The sequence below is a fragment of the Entelurus aequoreus genome, linkage group LG09, assembly GCF_033978785.1.
Source record: "Entelurus aequoreus isolate RoL-2023_Sb linkage group LG09, RoL_Eaeq_v1.1, whole genome shotgun sequence".
Taxonomy (NCBI): domain Eukaryota; kingdom Metazoa; phylum Chordata; class Actinopteri; order Syngnathiformes; family Syngnathidae; genus Entelurus; species Entelurus aequoreus.
The window spans coordinates 75,561,982-75,572,467 of NC_084739.1; the positions used below are offsets into that span (position 1 = coordinate 75,561,982).

The 10,486-nt window shown below is 41.7% G+C and overlaps 1 protein-coding gene across 6 annotated transcripts in view; it reads right to left on the reverse strand.

Annotated features, from left to right (window-relative positions):
* The window catches only part of LOC133657749 (TBC1 domain family member 12-like), a 27,339-nt gene extending 17,193 nt beyond the window's left edge, over positions 1-10,146 (reverse strand). For 4 of the 6 annotated variants that reach the window (XR_009827344.1, XR_009827343.1, XM_062059416.1 and 1 more), the window contains exons 1-8: positions 8,704-10,146; positions 8,236-8,362; positions 5,916-6,010; positions 5,734-5,816; positions 3,752-3,869; positions 3,560-3,666; positions 158-241; positions 1-82 (exon numbers count right to left, since the gene is read on the reverse strand). The exon at positions 1-82 is cut by the window's left edge and continues 13 nt beyond it. Coding sequence is in view for 4 of the 6 variants with exons in the window: in XM_062059416.1 (XP_061915400.1) it covers positions 1-82; positions 158-241; positions 3,560-3,666; positions 3,752-3,869; positions 5,734-5,816; positions 5,916-6,010; positions 8,236-8,362; positions 8,704-9,842 (1,835 nt within the window). In the remaining 2 variants the exon portion in view is untranslated. The remainder of the gene's footprint in view (positions 83-157; positions 242-3,559; positions 3,667-3,751; positions 3,870-5,733; positions 5,817-5,915; positions 6,011-8,235; positions 8,363-8,703) is intronic. The other 2 variants (XM_062059417.1, XM_062059418.1) reach the window with 2 other exon arrangements.
* Positions 10,147-10,486: the final 340 nt, after the last annotated feature.

Below are 10,486 nucleotides of genomic sequence, written 5' to 3' on the forward strand. Positions count from 1 at the left end.
AAGAGCGACGGGAAGGTTCTGGAAATGTCCAGCTTGATGAGGTCTAGACTGGACTCTCTGTCAGCCAGTGAGGCCCCCCCGTCTGACAACACAAGAGGCCCAGAAGGTCATGACGGCGATGGCATGCGCTCAGCGGCGTGCGTGCGTACGTACGTACCGCTCTCACTGTCGTTGACGGAGCTGGTCTCGCTGTAGCTCCTCCACTTCTCCTTGGCGCGACACAGGAAGATGTCGTAGAGTTCTGCAGGAAGACCAAAACACAGCTCATGGACACCTGTGTCAGGTTGGCCCCGCCCACCCTTTGTGCTGCAAACATTTTGGTCTAACTATTATAGTCTTTAAGTTATCAAAGTTTTGTGATTCACCTGTGAAGTTGTCCACATCTCTCCAAACTCATACCAATCGCTTGTTTACGGTTTTTGAGTTATTAACATTAACAACGCCCCCAACTATGTAATTATGTGTTATAGTTTAAGTTAACCTTTTATGTGTTTTATATTAACGTGTAATCAATAATGTTTTATGTTAATGCAGTGTTTCCCACACATTCATTTATTTGTGGCGGCCCGCCACGAAATAATTACGTCCGCCACAAATTAAAAATTAAAAATTAAATTTTTTATTTTTTTTTGGTCCTGTCCAGCTTCTCAGGCAAATCATATAGTTGATGTAGATGCCCATATAGGCTGTTCAGATTTACTTTACAAAAGAGAAGTGTAGGATACTTCTCTTGTTGCCTTATTTGTATTTGACCACTACTGTTTTCTGTTTATTTGTTACTGACTGTGGCAGGACACCTCTGCCTCTGTTTCACTTTATGTTGCTGGTAAATAATATGGTTGTAGTAGTAGGCTAAAGTTAAATTATTTAGTATGCACTAATTAAAGGGGCAGAGTTTTGAGACATTTTAGCTTTTATATTTTATAAAATATATTTTTTGTAAGAACCACAATTAATAAATATATTTCAGTGAATAACTTATTGTTCAAATCTGTATATAAATATGTACATAAAGTGTTGTAATTATACTGTAAAATGGATGGATGGATGGATGGATGGATGGACGTTTAAAACAAAACTGTTATTATTAATTAGTAAGTATACATTTTTTGAGCCTTTTTAGAGAAAATCAAATCATTGTAGTAAATTATGCAAATTACTCGATGATGTCATGGTGACCACACCCATAGCCACGCCCCCACCGCCACAGGTATCTTGTCAGTTTATGGGAAAGACTGTAATGTGTAACTAACATGTTATTAATATAACTAGACGCCCCTCCCCCAACTATGTAGTTATGTGTTCTAGTTTTTTTATTAATGTTTTGTGGGTTTAATGTTAACGTGTAATTAATGTGTTATTAATGAACTAAACCCCCCCAACTATGTAGTTGTGTTATAGTTGAAGTTATTAATGTTTTATGGGTTTAATGTTAACGTGTAATTAACGTGTTAATAATGAACTGGACCCCCCAACTATGTAGTTATGGGTTACAGTTTAAGTTATTAACATTTTATGGGTTTTATGTTATTAACGTGTAATTAACGTGTTAATCATAACCGGACGTCCCCAACTATGTAATTATGTGTTATAGTTTAAGTTAACATTTTATGGGATTTATATTAACGTGTAATCAATAACGTTTAATGTTATTAACGCGTAATTAACATGTTATTAATATAACTAGACCCCCCCCCCACCCAACTATGTAGTTATGTGTTATAGTTTGTTATTTACGTTTTATGGATTTTATGTTGACGTGTAATTAATGTGTTATTAATATAACTAGACCCTCCCCCAACTATGTAGTTATGTGTTATAGTTTAAGTTATTACAGTTTTATGGGTTTTATGTTGACGTGTAATTAATGTTTTATTAATATAACTAGACCCTCCCCCAACTATGTAGTTATGTGTTATAGTTTAAGTTATTACAGTTTTATGGGTTTTATGTTGACGTGTAATTAATGTTTTATTAATATAACTAGACCCTCCCCCAACTATGTAGTTATGTGTTATAGTTTAAGTTATTACCGTTTTATGGGTTTTATGTTAACGTGTTAGTCATAATCGGACGTCCCCAACTATGTAATTATGTGTTATAGTTTAAGTTAACGTTTTATAGGTTTTATATTAACATGTAATCAATAACGTTTTATGTTAACGTGTAATTAACATGTTATTAATACAACTAGACACTACCCCCCCCCCCCCACCCCAACTATGTAGTTGTGTTATAGTTTGTTAACGTTTTATGGGTATAATGTTAATGTGTAATTAATGTGTTATTAATGAACTAGACCCCCCAACTTTGTAGTTGTGTTATAGTTGAAGTTATCAATGTTTTATGGGTTTAATGTTAACGTGTAATTAACGTGTTAATAATGAACTAGACCCCCCAATTATGTAGTTGTGTGTTATAGTTTAAGTTATTAACGTTTTATGGGTTTTATGTTATCAACGTGTAATTAACGTGTTAATCATAACCGGATGCCCCCAACTATGTAATTATGTGTTATAGTTTAAGTTAACGTTTTATGGGTTTATATTAATGTGTAATCAATAACATTTTATGTTATTAACGTGTAATTAACATGTTATTAATATAACTAGACCCCCCCCCAACTATGTAGTTATGTGTTATAGTTTGTTATTAACTCTTTTTGAGTTTAATGTTAACGTGTAATTAATGTGTTATTAATGAACTAGATGTCGGAAACAGCGGGAGGCAGTGTGCAGGTAAAAAGGTGTCTAATGCTTAAACAAAAAATAAACAAAAGGTGAGTGCCCCTAAGAAAAGGCATTGACGCTTAGGGAAGGCTATGCAGAACGAAACTAAAACCGAACTGGCTACAAAGTAAACAAAAACGGAATGCTGGACGACAGCAAAGACTTACTGTGGAGCAAAGACGGCGTCCACAATGTCCATCCGAACATGACATGACAATCGACAACGTCCCCCACGAAGAGGGATAAAAACTAAGTAGATGCGGGAAATATCGCTCAAAGGAAGACATGAAACTGCTACAGGAAAATACCAAAACAAGAGAAAAAGCCACCAAAATAGGAGCGCAAGACAAGAACTAAAAACACTACACACAGGAAAACCGCAAAAAAAACCTCCAAAAAAGTCAGGGGGTGATGTGACAGGTGGTGACAGTACAGCTACTTTGAGACAAAAGCTATATTGATGCATGCTTGGTTATGGTTTGAATTCATATCCAACAATTGCGACAACGACTTTTTACGGTCAACTGAGTTTCGTTTTTAATGATTTCTGCTGGTGGTGTGCCGCCGCATTTTCTCAACGCAAAAAATGGGCCTTGGCTCAAAAAAGGTTGAAAGACACTGATATAGTGTGTGAAATACATTGCAACGTCAGCGCCCTCTAGGCATCTGTGTAGATGTTGCAAACTAACTTAAGAACCATAAAAGGCGAACTTCAAAACTGTAACCGCACGATACAAACTTTTTTGCAGCACAAACGCTCGGAAGAGATTTTTTAGGGAGATTTGGACAAAGTGGGCGGGGCCAACTTCACACAGGTGTGATGCACGCACCTGCTGTGATGTTGAGCTCGTTGCCGATGGCGAGGCTCCACACCCGACCTCGCACGCTGGGAGGAAGTCCCTGCCACCACAGATCCCTGACACGCCGCGTACCCTTCCTACACACACACACACACACACGTCAGTATGGCGCTGCTTGTATGCATGTTGATCACACACACACACACACACACACACACATACATTGTGTCCCAGTGGGGGAGGATCTGGGTGTTCCAGACCACCATGGCGTTGGAGATGCTGTCCTCGTGGCGATGTCGCTCCTTCATCTGACGCTTCTTCTTCTGCGCCTCCTTCAGCTCTGACACACAGAAATATATATACTATAACACATATATAACACATAAATATAATACAACACATAAATATAACACAAATATAATACAAAACATAAATATAACACAAAAATAATACAAAACATAAATATAACACAAATATAATACACCACATAAATATAACAAATATAATACAACACATAAATATAACAGAAATATAATACAAAACATAAATATAACACAAATATAATACAACACATAAATATAACACAAATATAACACAAAACATAAATATAACACAAATATTAGAGATGTCCGATAATATCGGACCACCGATATTATCGGCCGATGAATGCTTTAAAATGTGATATCGTAAATTATCGGTATCGGTTTCAAAAAGTAAAACGTATGACTTTTCAAAACGCCGCTGTGTACACGGACGTAGGGAGAAGTACAGAGCGCCAATAAACCTTAAAGGCACTGCCTTTGCGTGCCGGCCCAGTCACATAATATCTACGGCTTTTCACACACACAAGTGAATGCAAGGCATACTTGGTCAACAGCCATACAGGTCACACTGAGGGCGACCGTATAAACAACTTTAACACTGTTACAAATATGCGCCACACTGTGAACCCACACCAAACAAGAATGACAAACACATTTCGGGAGAACATCCGCACCGTAACACAACAGAACAAATACCCAGAACCCCTTGCAGCACTAACACTTCCGGGACGCTACAATGTACACCCCCTCACCCTCCACCCCCCACCTGACTTCAATAATAAATATGGCAGTGCCATGATGGCCTTTTTTTCCATAACTTGAGTTGATTTATTTTGGAAAACCTTGTTACATTGTTTAATGCATCCAGCAGGGCATCACAACAAAATGAGGCATAATAATGTGTTAATTCCACGACCGTATATATCGGTATCGGTTGATATCGGGATCGGTAATTAAGAGTTGGACAATATCGGAATATCGGCAAAAAAGCCATTATCGGACATCTCTAATTATAACACATAAATATAATACAACACATAAATATAAAGCGTCCCATGTGTGATGTCTGTAGGAGGGTTTTCAAGCATATTTGTACGCCGTTAGCATTAGCTAATATGCTAACACGTTTACGAGTGTCTGTGTTAGTGTTATTAACTTACAAAGGCATTCTTTTTGTGTTGTTTCACTTTCACAAATTCCTCAGTAAATTCACCAAAACGTCACCGTGGAGTTATAGAGTCTGTTTAGCTGATTGGAGAGCTAGCTTGCGCAGCTAGTGGGGTCCATGATTTCTGTTTTGTTTGAGCGGCCGTTTTACTGCCGTGTTGCAGACCCCGTTTGGAAACAATTAAAGAATGTAAATAAACATTCACAGAATATTTCTGTGTAGATAACTCATTTCACAACGTATATATCTGCGCCTAATATATGGAAAACTATTTTTTTCCTTTACTTTAGTGGGTGTGGCTTATATACCGGTGCGCTCTATAGTCCGGGAAATATGTTAATTGGAGAGCAAACAGCCAATCAGAGCGTACATTTGTCCAGTTCTCTGATTGGTTGCCTTTTTGCCACAAACAAAACAGAAAACAAACCGTCTCAGAAAGCAGAACTGATTGCAGGTGAATATGGATAATAGCAAACGTGCACACACGTTCATTGAGCACAAAATAGATTTATATTTGCCCAAACTACTTTGCTTTTCACTTCTTCTCAAAATAGCCCGCATGCGCTTGCAAAATAAAATGTTTCTGTCCTCAAAATCTGCATTTGCAACCTGAAAATTAAGGCACATATAAAGGTTTATACACCTCAAACGTGTGTGTGTGTGTGTGGGTGTGTGTGTGTGTGTGTGTGTGTGTGTGTGTGTGTGTGTGTTACCTCTCCTCTTGGCGCCGGCCACCATCTCCTCATACTCCAGTTTGTGTCTCTGCGTTTCCTCCACAGACTTGGCAGGGAGGTTCCTGAGGAGCCAATCAGAGCGAGGAACAAACGTCAGCTGGTCCAGGATCACTCTCGTTAGTGGTACTGGTACTAGTACTGGTACTAGACGCGGTACTCACGGCGGCCGGTCCTCCAGGATGAGTGCTGTGGTGGAGAGTGGCTCAAACTCCAGGTTCTTCTTCCTACCGGCAGTTAGAGGGCGCTGAGGAGACAGCTGCGTGTCAAAGGTCATTCCAGCGTGCGCCAGCAGAGGGAGACAGAGGGAGCATGAGGTCATGAGAGGCAGTCATGTGACACACTTGAAAGTTTCTTCCTCTTTTTAGTCCACTTGGGGAAAGTTTGCTCTCCCTCGGCGGGTCTGAGCCTTTTGCGCTGAAGGGGGCGTGTCCTGGAGTCATGTGACGGAGGCGACGTGGTTGTGGTTGCATGACAAGCTAGCTCGGGGCGCTCGCACGCCAACACGGGCGTGATCACATGATGCAAGGGTTGTTCTCAAGACAAGACCGCAAGACTTGGCGTAGGGCTGGGCCATACGCCCTAAAACTGTATCACGATATCAGTGCTTGATATCGGTCGATAGCGATAATTGTTGATATTTTTATGAGCTATGGAAAATAAGGAGCAGGAATAAAATATATTTTATTGGAAATGTAACTTCCTCTGATTATAATACCTCAGCTTTCAAGGCAGAAAGGAAATGTCAACACAAGCATGGAAAACACCCAAACAATGTCAACAAAATAGTCAAACCACATTGAACACTTAACAATAAGCTCTTATTATGAAGGAATATGTAAGAAATGCTTCATAAAGTGTAAGAAAATAGTGCAAAGTGTGAAAATTTAAACATAGAGAAACCTGAGAAGAACTATTTTCTGCAGGTTTAGTGGCAGGAAGATACAGCTGTGCTCTAAAGGGTGAGCTAAGGTGGTGTGGTATTAGTGGTGTACAGACCACATTGACTGCGGTCCCTTGAAAAATCCAATTAAGTCTCCGAGCCAGAACGTTGACGAATGTCTACTTTGCTGCTAATCATATTTGGATGATTCCAAACACTGTTAGTTCCTAAGCAGTTGTAGCTGTAGAGCGATTATTAGTGGCCGGCGAGAAGGTATATTTATGATTGTAAACAGAAAAGAACAGGAAGTTTATTACCTGAGGGGACGTGGTTATACAGTTGCCAAATGGGAAACATTTCTTGCATGCATGTAATAGAATGTGACATGTTCCATTATGATAATGTTAGTAAATGATCAAGTAAACATTGTAGGAGTAAGTGTCAAAGAGGTTGGTAGATGAGAATAAATCTAAATATATCTCTCAATTTACCCCCTAATTTTTCTCTTTTTTTGCAATTTTCCTTCCCTTTCCCATGTTTCCTCTTTTTTCAAATGTGTGCTCTTTTTACCCATTTTTTGTATTTTTACCTTTTTCCTCTCAATTTTCTTTTTTTTCCTACATTTTTTATTTCTCGATTTTCCTTTTTTTTTTCCCCCCGTCAATTTTTCTTTTCCCCCCTCAATTGTTCTTTTTTCTAAATTTTCATTTCCCCCCCAAAGTTTATTTTTCCTTAATTTTCCTTTTTTAATGTTTCTATTTTTTTCCAGTTTTCATTTTTTTTCTCAATTTCTCAATTTTCCTCTTTTTTAAGTTTTCCTCTCCCCCCCAATTTTTTTCCCCTCATTTTTTATTTTCTTTCTCAAATGTCCTCTTCTTTCCTCCGAGGGTGCTCATTTTTCCTCTTTTTTTAAGATAAATGTTCCTCTTTTTTGTCTCAATTTTCCTTACCCAACATTTTTCCTTTTTCACAAAACCTCTCCCTATTTTTCATCTTTTTTATCATTTTCCTCTTTTTACCCACTTTTCCTCTTTATTCTCAATTTTCCTTTTTTTCTAATTATTTTATTTCTCAATTTTCCTTTTTTCGTCAATTTTCCTTTTTTCACGCAATTTTTCTTTTTTGTCAATTTCTTTTTTTTCTCAAATTTAATTTTTTCTTCGATATTCCTTTTTTATTTATATATAAATTAAATGATAAATGGGTTATACTTGTATAGCGCTTTTCTACCTTCAAGGTACTCAAAGTGCTTTGACAGTATTTCCACATTCACCCATTCTCACACACATTCACACACTGATGGCGGGAGCTGCCATGCAAGGCGCTAACCAGCAGCCATCAGATATATACACACATATATATGTACTGTATACATATATATGTACTGTATATATATATATATATATATATATATATATATATATATATATATATATATATATATATATATATATATATATATATATATATATATATATATATATATATATATATATATATATATATATATATATATATATATAGTGACACAGTTTCATCGCCCGGCACTGACATTGTCACACGGACCAATTGCGTGCACATGTTCCACTTAGGACACCAACCTGCTCTGTGGAGGAGGGGGCGGAGTCTTTGGCGGCATCCTCCTCCCTGGGCTTGTTAAACACTCGCCAGCCTGATGCATTGTGGGCCGGCGCCTTGGAGTCTTTGGCTCTCTTCGAAAACAGGCTCCTGGAGAGAGGGTAAGACAACACGTGTGTAGAGATCCCACTGACATGACACCTCCTGTTCACTTCAAAATAAAAGCCCTTTCTTTCTAAAAAAAAAAAACGACGCTCGGCAGGAAGTGACTGACAACGAGCCTTTTTTAGGAGGAAGCGCTCATCCTCGCACTTCCTCTCTTGTCTGGCGGCAGTTTCCTGTCAGGCGTTAAAAACCTGCACGGTCAGCGTTCACAAAGGCCGGTTCACTGGTGTCACACTTTACTTTCTTTAGGGAAGTTTTTGCAGTGTTCACACACACACGCACACACACACACGCACACACACACACGCGCGCACACACGCACGCACCTGGTGAAGAAATCGGCTATTCCAAACCTCTTGGGCATCAGTTTGGACTCGGAGCAGTCCAGCTGCGTGTTGAGGTCCGGTAGCTGGTCCGGTGCACTTTGCCGGCGGCCCCTCTCAAAAGTGTTCCGAAAGTCGCCCTGGTCCCCGAAACCGAACCCCCCGTCCTCGGCGGGGGACAGCGGGGTGGCGTCACAGCTGAGGGACACGGCGAGGTTCGGCTCGGTCCTCAGACTACGAGGCCGGCCGACCAAACCGGGCCCGGGAGAGTCCTGCTCGGACGGCGAGCTGTCCTCGCTCAGTCCCGAGGAGGCGGACGGGGCGGGGGAAGGCGGTCCGGCCCCCGGCGAGTCCACAGAGGCGGGCGGGCCGGCCGAACCCCCGCTGCAGTCACCTGAGCTCCAAACACCGGACTGGGCTTCTTCATAAGTATGGAAGCCCCCGTTGACTTGTCTCGGTTCTTTGTGGTCTGCACGAGGACCACAAAGGTCTGCATGAGGACCGCAATGGTCTGCGTGAGGACCACAATGGTCTGCCAGAGGACCACAATGGTCTGCCAGAGGACCACAATGGTCTGCCAGAGGACCACAATGGTCTGCCAGAGGACCACAATGGTCTGCTAGAGGACCACAATGGTCTGCTAGAGGACCACAAAGGTCTGCTAGAGGACCACAATGGTCTGCTAGAGGACCACCAAGGTCTGCGTGAGGACCACAAAGGTCTGCGTGAGGACCACAGTGATCCGCATCCCCGTTAGGCATGCTTCCTTGAGACTTTGTTCCTAAACATGGCGGCCCACCGAACCCGTCCGTGTCCTCCTCCCCAGCCGGGCTCGTCCGGTTCTTCCCAGCGTGCCGCGACGTCGCCGGTGTCACAGCCGGACAGGAAGCGGCGACGCCGGGCCCGCCTCCTCCTTCCTCGTCGCGCCGTGACTCAGTGGTTCCGTTCAGGCAGGTGGGGCGGTGCTCAGGTGACCTTCCGTCGGCGCCGGTACCGCGGTGGTCGACCTCAGCATCATGACCCGCGCTGACGTCACCTCCTTGTCGGAGTGCCAGGGCGCATTTGAGTCGTCGCGCCTCGTCTTCTTCGTTCTCGTTCACGTCGACGACCAAGCGGCCTCCGCGCTCCCTCGTCGCTGCCATGAGCCTCAGGCCCGCCGGCCAGCGCGACTCTGCTCCTTCGGCCCAGCAGCGCAGCAGCGGCGGCGGTTTTTGTTCTTCTTCTTGGCCGAGGGAGCTAGCATCTTAGCCTGCGGACACAGGGAGCGCTGACTGCCACACGCCCGGCTCAGGGCGTTAATGTCGGGCGTCCGCGGGGAGCCGACATCCTGCGCGCCGAAGGCTGGTGTTGCTGTCTGCGGGGGTTGTTGTGTTCATCTGTCCGACACAGCGGCTTCTGAGACGCCGTCCGCCATCTTGAAAATACCCTAACAATGACGTCATTGGATTCCCTCGCGCAGCTGTGACACATCAGCGTTCCACAGCGACATCAAGTGGACATTAATGGAAGTGCACTATAAAAAAATTATTTAATTAATGAATTAATCATTTATTTAGTAACCCTAATTTAATTAATAAAATCAATTATTTAAAACAATGTAAAACATTTTAAAAATATATATATACATACAAAAAATATTAATGAACGTTTTATTTTGATGAAGTTAGATTTCCTTGCGCGCTTCCTTGACACAGCGACACTAAGTGGACATTAATGGAAGTGCACCAGAACATTCTTCATTAAAAAAAGTCTGCGGGCTATAGAAGCGTTTTCTATTCGGGCTCCA